General features: G+C 37.8%; 1 protein-coding gene across 7 annotated transcripts in view; it reads right to left on the bottom strand.

Annotated features, from left to right (window-relative positions):
- The window catches only part of ece2b (endothelin converting enzyme 2b), an 89,283-nt gene that overhangs the window by 6,697 nt on the left and 63,865 nt on the right, over window positions 1-18,721 (bottom strand). For all 7 annotated transcript variants that reach the window (XM_067366343.1, XM_067366344.1, XM_067366347.1 and 4 more), the window contains 12 exons: window positions 12,618-12,764; window positions 12,417-12,479; window positions 12,124-12,312; window positions 4,232-4,374; window positions 3,824-3,938; window positions 2,849-2,959; window positions 2,581-2,679; window positions 2,349-2,426; window positions 1,431-1,534; window positions 1,228-1,338; window positions 1,078-1,145; window positions 247-437 (listed from right to left, as the gene is read on the bottom strand). In XM_067366343.1, coding sequence (XP_067222444.1) covers window positions 247-437; window positions 1,078-1,145; window positions 1,228-1,338; window positions 1,431-1,534; window positions 2,349-2,426; window positions 2,581-2,679; window positions 2,849-2,959; window positions 3,824-3,938; window positions 4,232-4,374; window positions 12,124-12,312; window positions 12,417-12,479; window positions 12,618-12,764 — 1,419 coding nt within the window. The remainder of the gene's footprint in view (window positions 1-246; window positions 438-1,077; window positions 1,146-1,227; window positions 1,339-1,430; window positions 1,535-2,348; window positions 2,427-2,580; window positions 2,680-2,848; window positions 2,960-3,823; window positions 3,939-4,231; window positions 4,375-12,123; window positions 12,313-12,416; window positions 12,480-12,617; window positions 12,765-18,721) is intronic.

The following is an 18,721-nucleotide window of genomic DNA, read 5'->3' on the forward strand; positions in this document are numbered from 1 at the left end:
TAAATTTTAGGGTTAGTGGTTAGGGAAGAAGCTCGTTGTAATCCCTACAGCCGTTTGTTGTAGTCCTTAAACAGAGAGTTCTTTAAAAGAAAATATCTCCCTTTGCATTGAACTTTGAGTGTCGTAACTTTGCAGATGTTATGATCTAACAGCAACATTACACACTAACTAAAGTTAAACAAGTGAAATCATAACAATAATTAATTACTTAGTAATGCCTTACACCGAACTCTGGATGTAACCTACGTGATAGGCAGCTTTCAGACCACCATTGTCTGCTATGTTTTCTCCCAGCGTCTGTTTTCCATTAATGTGCTCTCCATTGATGGTGTACTGCGTGTACTGATCCACCATACACTCAGTGCGGTTCTTAAACGCGTCCACAGAGGAGTTCTGCCACCACGGTCGAAGGTTTCCATCTTTGTCATACTCTCTGCCTGTGTAATAGAATTAAGACATAAAGTGGTTATATAATGAAATATTGAATTTTATTGATGTACTATAAAAAATGTATTGCGCTAAAATTAATCTACAAAATGTTCTGTGAGCATGCATGGGTTTGTTTCATGAACATGACAAAACTTAAAGCAGGCTTTGCAAAGAACCTGTGAAAGCTGTGGGAAAAAATGCACTTTACTGCACTGAAAGTAGTGTACTTCAAATCTTAAATGTATATTTTTAAAGACTTTACTTGCTGATATATACTTGCCTATTTCTTAACGCACTTGAGTACATTTTTAAAAAAGTGCTCTTTGTAATAATGTCAAATTAAAAGATAATTGTATTTAATATAAATTAAAACTATAATAGATTTGCATTTAATTGATATTAACATGCAAAATCATTACATTTAGTTCAAACTTTTAAAGTATATATTTCCATAATAAGTAAAAAACTCTTTTGAAAAGTATGCTAAAGTGCACTTCTTTTTTAAAAAGGACAACCACAAAAAAGTCAGTTTAATTCTAATGGCCAGAGAGAACATTGAGAATTATAATGAAAAACATTTTTAAATCTTTACTGATAATATTTTTAGGCATCAGGGAAAGAAAAACATATGAACCCCAGTGTACTAACCTTGGTCATCAAATGCATGCGTTAACTCATGTCCCATAACCACTCCAATACCACCAAAGTTTAAAGCTCTGTGAAACACACCAAAACATCACGGTTGTTACAGGAGTATTTTTTAGCAAAACACTAACAATTTCAGCCATGTCTGCTCACTTGGGGTGATCCTGGGCGTAGAACGGGGCCTGTAAGATGCCAGCGGGGAAGACGATCCCGTTCTTGGTTGGCATGTAGTAAGCGTTCACCGTGGGTGGAGTCATGCTCCATCTACAGAAGAAAAGATATCGCAATCACAAATCAGCTACCATCTTACAGGCTGTCTCGAGTTTTTCTCTTATAACACACACTGTTAAACTCACTGGTCTCTGTTTGGTGGCTTGCGGAGCTGGTCTGCCATCACTCGTGCTGAGAAGTTATAGAAGTTGATCATATTCTGGAAGAAGTTGTCTTCTGTAACCTCATACTACAATCAAAACAGCACATTGCCTGTTAGCTGCTATTATTTTCAATAATAATTCATTAAATAAAGTACTTAATAAATCTATAATATAATATAATATAATATAATATAATATAATATAATATAATATAATATAATATAATATAATATAATATAATATAATATAATATAATATAAGGTCAGTAAGATTTTTTATGTTTTGTTTTTGAATGTCTGATTCTCACCAAGCCATTTATTTGATCAAAAGACAATAACAACAGTAATATTGCGAAAAAAATACACAATTTAAAGTAACTGTGTTCTATTGTAATATATTTTAAAACATAATTTATTCCTGTGATGCAAAGCTGAATTTTCAGCATCATTACTCCAGTCTTCAGTGTCACATGATCCTTCAGAAATCATTCTAATATGCTGATTTGATGATCAAGAAACATTTCTCTGATATCTGTCTGATACATTTTTTTAAAGATTTTATTAATTTCAAAGAACAGAAATAAAATAAAAAAAACAATTTGTTTGAAAGAAAATTGTTGTCAGAATAAATTTATTATTTATCTATAATTACAAATGTAATGTAAAATACTAATTATTTGTAATATTTAAATAATTTAAGTATTAACTATGTTTCAAAGACAATAGAATTATGAAATTACATATAAAGATTAACTTAGGTCCTATTTAAGCGGATAAACTGCTATATTTTTATTAATCACAACTGCACTGCTAAATCTGAGACACATTGAAAATCATTTAAAACTGGAAAAATAAAGTTTTAGGATTCTAAAATGTAAACAAAAGCTATTTGCTGACTCACCCCATCATACACATCATCAAGCTCTTTGGAGTCCAGAATGAAGTCTGGAAATCCAATCATGTCATAGATGGCGTCCGCCTAGAGCCAGAAACGACACTTTATCCTGATTTCTTGGCAAGCAATGCAAAGTGTTTACAGTTAAGCTGTTTTTGCAGTCTTGAATCTCAGACAAATCCGCAAGTTTTGGTTATCCAGTCATGCTGCTGTCTTTATAATTCCCATTCTCTCTCACCTTGTCCTTGGCAGCTTGTCGGGTCTGTTCATCCATCCAGTTCAAATCATCTAGCGCGCTTTTGAAAGCTGTGCGGATTTCATTGATCATTCCCTCCGCCTGTGTTTTGACAGAAAAGATGAGGTTGTGAACTGTGTAATTCACATTGCTGCCACATGGTGGCAAACATGCATCACCAATGAGATTCTAAATTAAACATGAGGACATAAACTTGCACTGTCAAATATGTATCCAGTAGTTTTTAGTCATATGGCTTTGAGTAACTCACTATTTCTTTGCTCTGTTTGTCGAAAGTGGCTTTGACAAAAAGAGCACCCAACGCAAAACCAAGAGTGTCATCTGTGTTCCCGATACACGTCTGCCAGCGTGGGGTACAGGACTAAACAAAAAACAAAAAAACAGACATGTTGACAGTCATAAAATCACAAAATGGGAACCAGATTTTTGACGTGATTGTGTCAATATAAAACATGCTCAAACCAAACAACAAATCATCGCTATCTTTTTTTTTTACAATTATACTGATCGCATACAAATGTGTCAAGAAAAGTTCAGATTCTCTCGGTCCCACTTTATATTAAGTGGCCTTAACTACTATGTACTTACATTTAAATGTAAGCATTTGATTCAATGCGCTTATTGTATACATACATGTTTTTACATTGTACTTATATTTTAAAAACACCTGCATGTAATTACATCTGTAATTAATTTCTGTAATTACATTTATAATTACACTGTTGACCAATCCCTTACACCTACCCCTACCCTTAAACCTACCAATACCACCAAACCTGTCCCTAACCTTACCCATATCCACCTCAATAGCAGCAAAAGTGTTTTGCAATTCAATATTACCCCAATAAGTACATTGTACTTATTTTTTGATGTAAGTACATAGTAGTTAAGGCCACTTAATATAAAGTGGGACCATTCTCTCTTTAAAGGAACAGTTCACATAATTATGAAATTCAGATTTTCAGTCAATAATGACTCAAATTTCCATCCGTTCATCACATAAAGCTTATCGCATGACTTCATAAGATGTGTACAAAAGGCATATAGCCCATTTTTTTGGTATTGTGACTTCCATTACATGGAAAAAAGCACATTTTAGTGCTATATGAAACATGTCATTTGGAATTGTAACAACATGAAGGCAAGTAAATAACTGACAACTCAATTTTCACTTTTGCGTGAACTATTTCTTTAATTCATTCATACACACTCCAACAACACACACCTTCTTAGTGCCATAGAGGCTCTCCAGAAGCTTATCCTGAGCGTTCTCAAACCGCTGGTCAAGACTGGACGCTCCTTTCTGCACCAGATTCCAGATCATGTAATTATTCAGAAGACTGGAGAAGAAAGAGAAAGAGTGCATCCTAATATCTAAAAAAAGGACCATTCCTGCATTTGTATTCATTTATTTATACAGGTAGAGTGAGAGACAGTGTTACGAAAGATCTAAGAAGGAATAAATGCATTAATATTCTTAGAAGGAGAGGCAAAGAGAGAGAGAGAGTTAGAGAGAGTGAGAGAGACTGTTATTAGTACTGAATGTTCTGATACACAATCTAAACACGCTCTCAGAGGGGACGTCCTCTTCCTGAACTCTGATTAGCTGTAACCATAGAGACAGCTGCCGTACCTGCGGTCGGTCTTGTTGATAAGGTCCGAAACTTGTTGCATGTATTCCTTGGCGTAGACCACCACAGGCTCTGTGTCATTCAACTCTAGCGGTGAAAGGACGGAGTTCAGATAATCCAACCATTCAACTGCTGGAGCCAACGCCTACGACAGAAAAAAACATCATAATGTCATAAGTGAAATATTTCCTTATTCATTTCAGTTTAATGCAAGGTTAGACTGTAAAATCACTTTAGGAACAGTTTTGGGCTCTTTATGCAAAAAAAATACACATACAAAAAAAGCAACAAAACACCCTTGACCACCACTGATACCTATTGGTGTGGATGCAGCTTTACACAACAGTAAAAGTTTTAAGTTACGATAATGCAGCACAAATATGAAAGCTTGTCTCCCCTGAGAATTAAAAAAAGAAAAAAAAAAAAAAAACATTAATTGTAACTTTATATCTCATAATTACAAATGTATGTGTTGCAATTTTACCTTATATCTCATAATTGTATATTGTAATCAGCGTTGGGGGTAACGCATTACAAGTAAAGCGATTTACAATTTTTAAACCTTGTGCGGTCTTCAGGGTCTTTTTGATGTTTGCTCAAATTTAAAAAAAAAAATTCTCTTTGTCCAAATGGCATGAGACTTTGTATGGTGGTTAACACTTTTAAGATCTACAAATAAAAAAAAAAAAATTGGAATGATATCTTGCTTTTATGTTAGTGTAAAAAAAAAAAGTTACGTTCGTGGTCTTCGGGGTCTCTGGAGACCCCAGGCAACAAAATGTATTTTGTAACAATATAATATAGTTTTTAATAACCAATGTAATTTTACTCTGTTTATTAATGTTTTTTCTCAACATCTGTTCAGTTTTTGGAGGATTTTTGATATCTTTTAAATTTATATAAATAAATTAAAAATATGTTTTGAAATAGGTTTTTATGCATGAACAGCTTTTTTATGTAAAATTCACTTTATAAAAGGCCCAGATTTCTAACTTTCATTCATGTGGATAACATGGATAATTTGACATGGTTTAGTGTAAGATGTTTGTCCATCTTTTGAAAAATGCAGTTTTAAAAGTAAATAAAAACTATTACTTTTACCAGTAGATGGCTGCAGAGCTCCACTATTTGCTATGTGCTATTTGAATGACTAAAAGACGTCTTTTCACAAGTTTTTTTTTTTCCAGTTGATTTCATATCTAAATATGAAATCACAATTATAACAATAAAAATTACTTTGTCAAAGTTTAGCATTTTTGTGCAGGGCAAAATCAAATTTTCAATAATAATTTTATAATAAAAATAATAAAATAATAAAATAAAAAATATATATATTTTTGTGTGCGTGCGTGTGTGTGTGTGAGCATGTCCATTTTGTATTGGGGATGTTTTTTTGCATTTTTGGAAGTGTGCCACTTCATTTCTGTCTATGTGTGTTGTGCGTTGTTTCTGATTTTGAGAATGGATTTTGTCCAGTTTCTAAGTGGGGTCTCTGTGGGTTACATTATTGATGATATTACTGAAAAACTTTTCTTTTTTTTTTTTTTTCTTTTTTTCAGTACAAAAAAATGCAAAACTTTGACAAAAAGTAATTTTTATTGTTATAATTGTGATTATTCTAGACTAGTTCTAGACTATTTATTCCATTTACATATATAATATATTAGGGATGTCCAGATCCGATCACATGATCGGAAATCGGGCCCGATCATGTGGTTTCAGACTCGATCGGAATCGGACATTACCTCCCGATCAGGACTCGGATATATATGTATTAGGGGTGCAACGGTTCTCTGTAAAAAATCGAACCATACGGTTCTCCACTTACGGACCGCACTTGCACTGCGGTCCATCTCGAATGACGACGCATCTATTGGTTAATATGGTTTGTTTAAAATAGCAACGTGGAATACAGACAGAGTTCAGATAATGTATGTTTCAGTCGATGGATGCGCAAAACGTTACAACAACGATAATCAGAAAGCGTGGACAAAACAGTCACTCTTTGTAAACTGTTAACAGCTGGTGCCGTCTGCTCTAATGTCCAGTCATTTACGCCGTCATCACCCGGGTGTTGACACACGTTGCACACGTTGCTGTCTGTATTTAAACGAACTCATTTAAGCCTTGCTGATTTAAACCTTAAAGAACAAGACGCGAAAGAGAACTCGCACGCGCTGTGAGAAGATTTGTGTGCGCTCATCCGAAGCGCGCACACGCTTATTCCAGTCAGCGCGCAAATACTGAGTTCTCTTTCACGCCTTGCGCTTCGGCGGCCACATTCATACAAAAATTATGTCAACATGCCCGTCCTAGCGAGTATCCTAGCAAACATAGTCGGTTATGTCTTAAGTGAACGTATATTAGCCGAGAAAGACAGCGCATGTGGAACAGTATATGTACTGGATTGTGCATGTCTTAAAGGGAAAACAACTATTCCTGCTGCCTGTATTTAATGTTAAATCAAACAACAAATAACAAAGAAATTACTCACTGCTCTTGACTGAATAGTTTTTGTAACTTCAATAATGATTAATCTTTATTTATTTTATACAGTAAAGATAATATGCAGTGATATTTTATATTTGATTACTATTTGAAAACCGAATACCTGAAAAACCTGAAAAGCATCCTGGATCTGTTTTTTCGCTCTTCTTTATTCTTTTTTATGTAGGCTATTAAGTATCGGATCGGGACTCGGTATCGGCAGATACTCAAAATCAAATGACTCGGACTCGGACTCGAGGGCAAAAAAACGTGATCGGGACATCCCTATTATATATATCTTCCAAGGTTTTTTTTTCCCTCCTAGTACTTTTTTTCCCAGTGCTAGCACGCTGGGTTTTTCTCCTAGGGTTTTTTTTTCCACCCCTGGGAGTCAGCCGACATTGGCTTAATGTAGCACCATCTTGTATATGTTACATATTACCACATTTGTTTGTGCAGCTTATTTTTAACCACTTCCCTTTTTTCTGTGCTTCTATATGTAAAGCTGCTTTGAAACAATTACCAATTGTAAAAGCGCTATATAAATAAATTTGACTTGACTTGACTTGACTAAATGTGAGCATACATATAGTCATTTACTACTTCTCCTGTGTCCCATTCTTCTATATTCCAGGGCTGCGTTCCAGTTTGTTTTTGTTATGCCCTTCCCTTGCTAACTTCCCTCAGTCTTGTTGACTCGGTTGTACGTCAATGCTCACGTTGCATGAGTGCCCACTACTGGCAGAACCTTTGCAATGGGCTGAATTGGAACATCCTAAGCCCTTGATCACTTGGAATCCGCTATGGAGTTGATTTAGTATTATTATTTTTTTTTTTTCCTTAACAAAATTGTTTAATGCAGCATTCTATATGTATATAGGTGTATTTGGGTTGTTTTAAATATTAAAAAAAAAAAAAATACATCATATATAAAGTATATCATAGAGTTGTTTGTAGTGGGGTAGATTAAACGCGATTTGCAGTGACATCACAATCGTGTTGCATTGTGGTATATGGAGCTGCCTGAAGTGTACATATGAAGTAGACTCGCTCCCTCTGTCAAAATCGAGGGAGCGAGGGTCTGTCCATATAAACTTCCCTCATCCACAAAGTGGAACGCACATCAAAATGGCAGCAGGGATTCCCCAAAGGGGAAGTGCTTATGGAAGTTTGCAAGTGCATGTCTAAAAGTGGAGTGGTACGCAGCCCTGAATGGCAGCACAGCTGAAAGGCTTGTTTGTTTGAGCTGCGCCCTCTACTGTACAGGTGTAAATATGCATTTCCTTCAGCCTGAAGCTTATTCATTTCACCTTTACTTTTTTGTTGTTATAAAAACAAGCAAACAAACAGCCCAGATGAGAAAAAGTAAAGCAAAATTAACGTAACACATTACTTTCCATAAAAAGTAACTAAATAACGGAATTAGTTACTTTTTATGGAGTAATGCAATATTTTAAAAGTAACTTTCCCAACACTGACTGTAATGTGAGTCTATATCTTACAATCATGACTTTATTTCTCATAAATGTCATTTTATATCTCACAATTTTGTCTTTATATTTCGCAATGTGACTATTTATTGTAAATTCGGCTTTATAACTCACAATTTGACTTTTAATCCCGTAACTTGGACTTTATTTCTCGCAATGCGACTTCATATCTTGTAATGTCCCTTTAAATCTCAGAATTGCAAATTTTTATATCACAATTGCGACATCTCACAGAGTGACTTTACATATTGTAATGTGACTTTATATCTTTCTATTGCAGTTTTATTTTCTGTAATTGTAATTTATATCTAACAGTTGTGAAATGCGGCAATATGCATCTCACAATGTGACTATATTTCTCACAGTGTTTATATCTTGCAGTGTCACTTTAAATCTTACAATTGTGATTTTATATCTCACAGTGTGACTTTATATCTTACAATTGTGAATTTCACAAAATTGTCACTTTATATCTCACAACCGTAACTGTATTTGTCGCAATGTGATTATTTAATTAATGTAGCTCTATAACTCACAATGTGACTTTCTCATAGTGTGAGATTATATCTTGCAGTGTCACTTTACATCTCACAACTGTGAATTTTTAATTTACAATTATGAGTTTATATATCACATTGTGACTATATCTTGCAATGCCAACTTTATTTCTTGCCATTGTCACTTTATATCTGACAAGTGCAACTTTATATCTCACTAGGTGACTTTTGACTTTATTTCATCTCTCATGAATATTTCACTCTACAGTTGAAGCTTCAGTAACAGGGCTTTCAGTAATCAAGTGAATAGTATTGGGCTGGTCATATCTCAACATAACACAGCCATCATTAAATGGTGATGCACTATAATAAAACCTTTTGTAGGCCACCAACACATGGAGTATTACATTTAATTAAGACAAACTTTCATTTTTTTTCATAACCTTGACTGTGAGAGCTCTGCTTGTCTCAATTTTTTTCCCTTAATGATTTCTCTTTTAGCCATGAAAAGGACACAGAATGCGTGTTCGGATTCGCTCTCACACAAAATGCTCAAATAATCAGCAGGCTCAAGTCAATAACCTGCATGTTTTCATTCCTGAATCCTACATGCAATTCTAGCCGCTCTGCCCTTGGGTGTAATAAAACAAAGACCTCCATCATAAACACACAGCTGAAAGCCCCCATCTACCCTCATTCACCACATAGCCTTCATCTCTACTGTGGATTTCTGGCAGATGAAAACAAATTAGGTGACTAAAATGGACTATTTTCCCTCTCTCTTATGGATATGAGAAGCTGTGTTGTTTTTTTAATAAACTCAAAAACCAAGCGAACCCTTGAGGTTGCTCTGCATACAGAGGTGCAAAATAAGAAGTGACTGTTGCAAGCTTTGTCTAATGAGAGCTGAGCTGTTTAAAAAACAATTCAGAAATGCCCTTAAAAAGGATGTATTTTTTTCTGTTAAAATTAGGGCTGTCAAACTCAAAATGTTAAAGGATTAGTTCACTTCAGAATTTACTCCCCCATGTCATCCAAGATGTTTATGTCTTTCTTTCTTCAGTTGAAAAGGAAAAAAAACATTCCTCAAATGTTTATCAGTAAAAATCCATTTAAACTTAAATCTTTGTGTAGTGGGAGATCAAAGCTGGTTGATGCATACAAACTCAAACTAAATTAATGATAAGAAACATGAACAGAACAACCAACAATTATGCAACATAGATGGAATAAAGATTAACTGAAAACAGACTCAATATATACCAACTCAAACCAATGAAAGAAACGGGAAGCAGGTGTGGTGCATTAATCAAACAATGAATAACCATGGCAACAAATGGCAACAACGGAAACTGAGAAGAAAACAAAGCAAAACCAACTAAGAAAACAACTCAAAATTAAAGCTGAAAGGGCCATTGTGCCTGGAGCCACAGCCACCCGGTGGCCTAAGGAAAACAGTGAACAGTTGGCGACATGCATGTAAGCAAGAAAATACAGGAGAAATCATTTTGACGTGCCACACTTCCTGCTGCCAACAGGTGGCGTTTTGACTGTAACTGAATATTGCCATGTAGATGTCTTCAGGCCAGGACTGTTATCAAACGTGAAGATTGGAGCAGATCGGACGTTGTATGCCTGAGTTACAACAACTTCCTGTTCATGGAGTTAATCACACACTTTAGCACTTAGCCAAGTGTTGCATGATTTAATGTGTTTCTAGCATGTTTGGTACTTCGTGGCAAATTTAAATGTGTTTTTGGGAGTGAATTACAGTGCAAAGCATGCCATTTCCTGTTGCCAGCAGGTGGCGCTATGACTAACTGAATATTGGCATATTGGAATATTTAAGACCGGACTCTTATCACACATGTGACGTTTGGGGCAGAAATTTTTTTTTGCGCACATTTGCTTTATCGATAACAAAACATGGCAAAAACTGGATGGAAACTTGGCTATTGTTAGGTTACTGTATTGAGTTTCACACCTGTTCGCTGTTCTGTTGATTACTCCCTGTGTATTTAAGCCTTCTGTTTTCACAGTTCTTGGTTCGGTGTCGTCGCTCTACTATGTGGTCATGTTCTATGCTTATTCCTGCGATTTCCTACGTGTTTGACTGTTGGATTTTGTGATTAAAGACTGTTTTGGTTGCAGTATTCCCTATCGGTTTCAGCGCATTGTGTTGCAGTTTAAGAAATAAAATCTTTTTTTTTTTTTTTTGAGAGTAAGTAAAAAACACTTCTATAAATTTGTGTCACCCACACAAAACTCACAACCTAAAAATGACACATTTTATGTTCCCTTATTTATGTTCCCTTAGAAAATAGCTAAGCATGTTAAGTCAAATGTAAGAATTGCGTGTCACCACACCTCTGAGCTCCACGGCTGCCAGAGACGTTTGCTCATCACATGCAAGAGAATAGTGACATGAATATATAATGTATTGGGCTTCAGCTTTAAGGCAGGGGAATGAAGAACTACTGGTCATTTTACACACACTTTCACCGGATGGCTTTCTTACAAACTGAGTAAGTAAATGAAAACATACTATAAAAGGAGATACAAAAAAAGTCCTAGAAAAGTACATTTACATAATTAACTGAAGCCTGTTTAATCATTTGTAAAACAACTATATACTATTATTATTTTAGAATCTTAGTATAAAAACCATAAGCATTAAATAATATTAACAATAATAATTATTTCAAAAGACTGGACTTTTTGGACTTATTCCCTTCATACTGACAGCAGACATAATTTAATCAGTAAGCAATCTACTGTCATGCCCACCCCTCCACCTCACTACTTCACTGTACAGTTGCTCAGCAACTGTTGCCACGGAAATCACAGGAGCATTCACAATACAAAAGTTTCAACGCAGGTGCTCTAATGTAAAAATCTTAATAATTAAATGATGTAAAAAAGCCAGAAGACACAAAAAGGAATGAATATTTATATGCACAGACGGATAAAAGATGTGGCCTTCTGTTGAACCATATATATGAGAATTAGATAGATAGATAGATAGATAGATAGATAGATAGATAGATAGATAGATAGATAGATAGATAGATAGATAGATAGATAGATAGATAGATAGATAGATAGATAGATAGATAGATAGATAGATAGATAGAAGGACAGAAAGTTCATAAAGTGTGAACACACTTACACAGACACACAGCGGCAAACCTGACTCCATGCGCTGTGCATTATTCATGAACTCCCTCTTCTCTTATCTCATACAAACACTGTTAATAAGCAATATGTCTGAAACACATTTACTGATTAAAACTAATGATCCCAAATATTCAGCTAAGAATTTCTTAGCTTTCTGAACACGCTTTCATCTGTTTACCGCACTACTACACCAAACCTTCAGGACTTTTGTCTAATTAAACCCCTGTGAGCCTGCACACACACCTGGAGTTCAGCTATCGTTGTCTTGTGGTAGATCTTTTCCTCGTCTCGTCGTTCGTCCTGAGGCACCGTAATATTAGCCAGTGCTGTCTCGAAGTCCAAAATTTGCTGCATCTGACCCCGGGTGGAATTCTTGTCTCCTCCCAACAACAATCCCAACTCTACCATGTAATCCAGATAAGCCTTCAACACCTAAACACACATCAGTGGCAGGCTATTAGACATGGGCTAAAAGCTGCTTTAAATATTACAAAATGTCTTTAAATATTGATACTTTAAGTTCTGCTTCATGATACCTTCTCGTTTGTCTTATTGAGGTAATAATCTCGGGATGGGAGGAAGAGTCCTGATTGGTCAACCTGGAGAAAGAGGAAGTTTACACAGGTGAGCAAACACCTCAGGTGTGATCAGCTTAGCAAATACAATAAAACTAACATGAAACAAAAACTTTCAAACAGCAGATGTTCATTAAAACTTGATAAAGTGAGTAAATGTACCTGAATGACATTACTGTTGGAGTTTTTAGGGTCCACGCTTACACCAAGAGTGAAGAAGGGCTGAGCTCTGTAAGGTCCAGAAACTATCTTTAAAACGTCCTGAAAGTTATCTTTATCCCAGGACTCTGTGATGTTCCAGCCTCCTATCTACACACACACAGACACAAAGTAAAGGGAAAACATTAGTTTCTAGGTGTTTTCTAAGTCTGAGGTGGTACTTATGTCCTACTGTGGAAATCAAAAGTGACCTTGTTTACTATCTTTATATCAGTGTTTTCTATCTTTATTATACTGTGCCTGATTCACCCTTTTTTTTTTTTTTTTTTTTTTGGATAAATGTGTTTGCCAAATGTAAAAATGTAACCAAGTCTCTAGAAATTATCTATTTATTATCTAACATATTTAATTTATGTTTCATATTGTGAAGAAAACAACAACTCCAAAATTAAATTAAAATTTTCGTATTTTTAAGGTTTTATCTAGTTCATTAGACTAGATAAACTTGAACAGAACAACTGGTAAATCAGACGAGAACAGACAAATTAACTGAACAAAACACAGGGCTTAAATACAAAAAGCAAACTATTCAACCACATGAACAACAGATGCAAATGATAATCAAATAAACAAACTCAAACACAGGAAACAGAACTAGAACGTGTATCCAACCCACTCAAAAACAGAAACTGACAACCCCCCATCAAGAATGACCTTGCACCTTATTAACTGTTACCATAAAAATTACAAATAGTCCAACAGAGGAGGCCGGAGGGGGCTTAGGTGGGGGATGGAGAGCAGGCATAAGGGGTGACCACTTGAGCCAGGGTGGAGCAGACAATATGAAGGGCCAGGGAGGAGAGGCGCAGCAGAAGCCAGGGAGGAGTTAGCAGTAGGATGAGCAAGGGCGGAACCCCCAGCAAGAATCCCAGGACGTAAGCCCATGGTGGAGGCTTGGCAGGCAGAACCAGGGGAGTGACCGATTGAGACGAGGCTCCTGGAGACCAAGGCAGAGCTGTGAGGATGAACAGCCAAGGGAAAACCAGGGTACTGGGAGACTGAGGCAGAGCTGGTGTACCAGAGGACTTAGGTGGACCTGTAAGGACGACTGTCCCAGTTGGATGGAGCAGAGGGGGAGAAGATCCATGGTGAAGCCGATAGGTCGATGGGCTGAGGAGGAATGATGGGACTGTAAGGATAAAGCGGGGCAGACAACATAAAAAGCCAGGGAGGAGACGATGTGGCAAAAGCCAGGGAGGAGTTAGCGGTAAGATGAGACAGGGCGGAATCCCCCGCAAGAATCCCTGGACGTAAGCCCATGGTGGAGGCTTGGCAGGCAGAACCAGAGGGATGACTAATTGAGACGAGGCTCCTGGAGACCAAGGTGGAGCTGTTTGGATGAACAGTCGAGGGAAAACCAGGGTACTGGAAGACTGAGGCAGAGCTGGTGTGCCAGAGGACTGAGGTGAAGCTGGAGGGAATGCAGAGCCTGATAGAGCCAAAGGGGTGGAGGGATGAGGCACAGACGAAGGTCCGTTAAATCCATGGCAATGGTAGAGTGACCAAGGCTGAGCCAGAGGAAGCCTGGTGGATCTGTAGGGACGACTGTCCCAGTTGGAGCAGAGGGGGCGAAGAGCCATGGTGAAGCCGGTAGGTCAATGGGCCGACGTGGAGTCAGGGGACTGGAGGCTAAGGTGGAGTAAATGGGTCAACAGTCCAGGGTCGAGCTGACGAACTATCAGTCCAAGGCGGGAAAACGATGCACCAAGTAGACAGTGTAGGATGAGACAAAGGGCTGATGAGAGGCAGTGAAGACAGGGCTGAAGGACTGGGCAGTGTAGACAGGAGTTTAATAAATTACCTTTCTGGCCTATACTGGACACACAGACAGTCTAAGAGCAGCCTCCTTGGCCAATACAGGATGGGCAGACTTCTCAGAAACAGCTCCTGGCTGACATGAAACAGACAGACATCTCAGGAACAAGCAAAGAAGGTGGGAGTGGGAGGCAGGGCAGGAACATCAAAGACATCAATAACCGCTTTTTCACTGTCGGCCCAGTGTGAGCCAGGGCTAACAATGTACTGGACAGGGCCAATAGCCTCAAACCTCAAGCACCAAGGTCAAAATCAAGTTGCATTTCCACTGTTGGGGCAGTAGCCCCACAGCGCTACCCTAAAACTCGCCCTCCATAGAACGATGTTACAGAACCTCACTATTATACCAGCTGACTGAAAACTAGCTAGATCACAAAATGAGCATGACAGAAGCAAACGATTTAAGACTTCAGTCTTTGATATTTGACCAATGTTTTACAATAAAAAATGTTACAGTGACAGTAATTTATTAATTTGTGTCAGGAGTGAACATCAATCATGCTGAATCAAACTGGTATTTACCATTTCACATAAAAAGAGAACATACCTATTCAGTTGCACCTGCTTCCATTTATTTGAGATCACAGGAATGCACAAAACATCTCCATTAAGTCTTTTAAGTCCAAAGGCTTACACATTTAAAAAAAAATATATATATATTTATAAAATATCATATTTACATTACATTTCCTTAGAAAGAGCATTTATATTAATTTTCCACTAAATTATGCGATCTGATCTCAGGTTTGAGCGATCTCTCCCCTCTCACTATACTATTTAAATTCAGTCAGAGCAACAAAGGGAGCTCACGAGATGAAAACAGGAGTTATGAGTTATACGAGTTAACCGGACTATACGTAATTTATGACATATTTGGAATCGGATGCAGAAGTCAACAAAAGCACAGGGAAGAGACAGATAAAACATGAAACCAAATAAATACAAATATAAACATATATGATTTGTCTACGTTCTTCAAGCAGCCTTTGGTATTTTCCATAAGCATAATGTGTATTTATCGCAATGAGTAGCATAAGTAGCCTTTAGCATTGCATATAAATATATTTCTGCCTCATCAGAATCCCCATCGCAAGGAAGTTATTTTGGTGGGCTCAGGCTTCACGTCCATTGAGATGGTGGGGGCGGGTGGCACAAAGTGCACAACACGGACAGTTGCTTTATAATCCATATTTTATTAGCTGGGAAAACAATGCAATAAACAACTGATTTAAAAACTGAAGTAATAACCAGGGTAGTCGACGTTAACGCGTTAACACGTGATTAATTCGTTAACACGTTCAAATATTTTAATGGAAATAATGCAAATAAATTACTGAAGCACATGAAATTGCATTATTAAAGTAATTTACATCATGCAGTTAGATCTTAGAAGTTACAAGTTTATAATACTGAGCATCTACAATGCCGCAAGCACCTGTAACCCCTGGTAGGCGGAAATTTCAATCTGTCCAAAAGAGTACTAAAGAAAACAAGGCTCATTGCATCGGAAAGGGCAGCGAGAATAGAGACTCACATTGCGTTTTCAGTGAATTGATCATTCCAGTGCATTCTGTGATTGTTTCTGGAGAGCACAAGCCCTCAAGCATCACGCTGTGTGAAATACAAACTGAACGTAACATCAAAACACCCCACCGCTGTATGGCCAGATGATATTCAAGCTAAGTTTCTCGGCTGGATGAAACAAACCAGCGTCTCGCTAGTAAAGTTTTGATGGATGATCAAGGTAAATCTGATTGTGGGGTCGTATAGTAAGCACACATGAGTCTCTTATATTGATGCACAAACAAACCGTTTAAGTGCGTTTAAGCACTTAAGTGCGGTCTCAATGCACTGATCTCATTTATGCACAGACACATTTCAGTACATTCACGTTGTTTCAACTGTGGTAGATTTTCCAAGACGCACCTGACTTAAGTTTACCTGTTCCTGGGGCGTCTCCTAATCCACACTCAATAAATTTCCTGATCTTTCAGAGTGTCTCTGTGGCAACCAGGGCGGGCGAGAGCCGTGAGGGAACGGCGCGAGGCCGGTGGCGCGAGAGTTAATGAGCTCTACCTGGGAGGCGCACCGGCCTTGAGTCTCTCACAGAGGAGCTCCGGAAGCATAAAAGGAGGAGTGACTACAGTGAAGGACAAGAGAGGGCTAGGCCTGGATTTTATGTTATGTTTTATTATGTTTGTGCGGCCGGCAGACGTCCGTGAGGGTCTGCCGGCATTACTTTCCTTTAGTTTTTGGTTTATTTATATATTAAAGTTTGTTAAATGTTCGCCGGTTCCCGCCTCCTTCTTCTCACATCTACGAACCGTGTTACATTGGTGCCGAAACCTGGGAGGAAGGAGGGACATGCTGTCGGAGAGCCCTTGCTGCTGAGGGGGATCGCGGCGCTGCGTAGTTCGGTCAGCGCGGGAGTGAAGACCACGAGAGGCAGCCCGAGGCGGTGGTACTGGAGCCTTGTGAAAGGTGGGTTGGAGACCCGGATGCCGTGCTCCTGGGACGAGGTGAGGTGGCTGCCATCCTGGAGGGAGCGGAGGAGTGCCGTCGTCTGCCGCGGGCCGGAGCCTGCTACTGTCTGCCATGAAGAGGAGGAGCAGGGGTGGGTGGAGTAAGCGCAGTCGCGGGAGTACCCCCCGGCCTGCAAGGGGCGATGGGGGTATGTGGTGACCAGAGCGGGCGAGAGCCGTGAGGGAACGGCGCGAGGCCGGTCAACACTCAATAATACACTTGGAAGCCTCTCCAAATCAACACTAAATAATATATGACCTTTCAGAGTGTCTCCTAATCGACACTCAATAATATCTTGGTCAGTGTCTTGACCCTCTTAAACCTAGTGTTCCCTAACCTGACTTGCTGCACAGCAATAACCAGAGACTCCAGTTGTTGTCCTTCAAAGCTTTAATCACGGCCAGGAGAGTTCCCATCAATCCCAGAGAATCTCTCTCCGAACAAAGGAATACAGCAAGTTTTATAGGATTTCAGGTACATTTCACAGTCAGTATAGCATGATCTATTACTCATTATCATCAGTCTTAATATGATTGGTTCAGATTTAAGAAAAACATCTCAATTCCTCTGCCCCGCTTACTGGCAGAGTAAATTTAGATTAGAACAACTGAATCACATGATCATAAATATCACCGGGTTAATAGTTCAGCAATTTTTCAAAGACTATTTTTTATCCTTAGAAGGATGCTGTCTAACCAGCATAGCAGAATTTTTCCACTTGTTACAACACTCAGTCCTAGTGAATATTTCTCTACTTCAAATTTAGCTTATTAGGCCTGTAGAAGAAAAGAACTGTTACTTCATTATTAATTAGTTAAAAAATTCCATTACACCACACACAGCCCTGGTAAGAACCTTGTGAGAATACTAAATAATTGCATTTTGATGACAAGATAATAAAATAAGATCACAAAATATGTCCTAATAAAGGTTAAAAAAAAAAATGAAAATAAATTCCAAGATGCAAATATTCATAATAAATTTAATAATACTAATTCTCTACACAACTCTACACAAATTCACATTCAGATCTCTTTCCATTCAGAATTGGAAAGCCCAGGTTCCAATTCACATTCGTTTTCTTCTTGAATATTTCTTTTTTTTTTTTTAAATATATCACATTACTGAAGTAAAATAAGCTGCAAATGCCATTTCATGTTGATTTTAAGATGTTTAGATCAAAGGTATTACATTCTGGAAGTGTGAAAAAGGACAAAAGCTTGAAGAACATTACTCAGGCTGATGTGTTCGGGCTGACACCTAATATCAAAGCCAATTAAATCTTTCTCGCCTATGAGAATAAATCTATTCTCAGCTACTGTATCTTCAACGCTATATGCTCTATCACTGTGATCCCAATGATACGAGATGGCAGAAAGGGCGACAGATTGAGAGAAAGACAAAGAGAAGGGTAGCATCTGTAAAAGTGTGTTCAAAAGGCAGCTCATCAGAGGCAGTGTAAATTTTTCGCCCTCCATCTTCCCAACCGTATCTCTTTTAAACCTTCCAGAAGGCAGCTGTGTGTGGGGAGGGCTGTAAATTAGGTAGATGAAGAGCTGTTTGACATCACTGCTTTGTGTATGTAACATGGATTAATCTTTCAGGTCTGTGCTGAGGGTTAGTTTCAGAGCTTTCTTCTTCAAAATGGCTGATTCAGAGAGATAGAAGTGCATGAAAACGTCTTTCACTGAAGGATGTCTACATAATTT

This window comes from Chanodichthys erythropterus, chromosome 17, assembly GCF_024489055.1.
Source record: "Chanodichthys erythropterus isolate Z2021 chromosome 17, ASM2448905v1, whole genome shotgun sequence".
In the NCBI taxonomy this organism is placed as follows: domain Eukaryota; kingdom Metazoa; phylum Chordata; class Actinopteri; order Cypriniformes; family Xenocyprididae; genus Chanodichthys; species Chanodichthys erythropterus.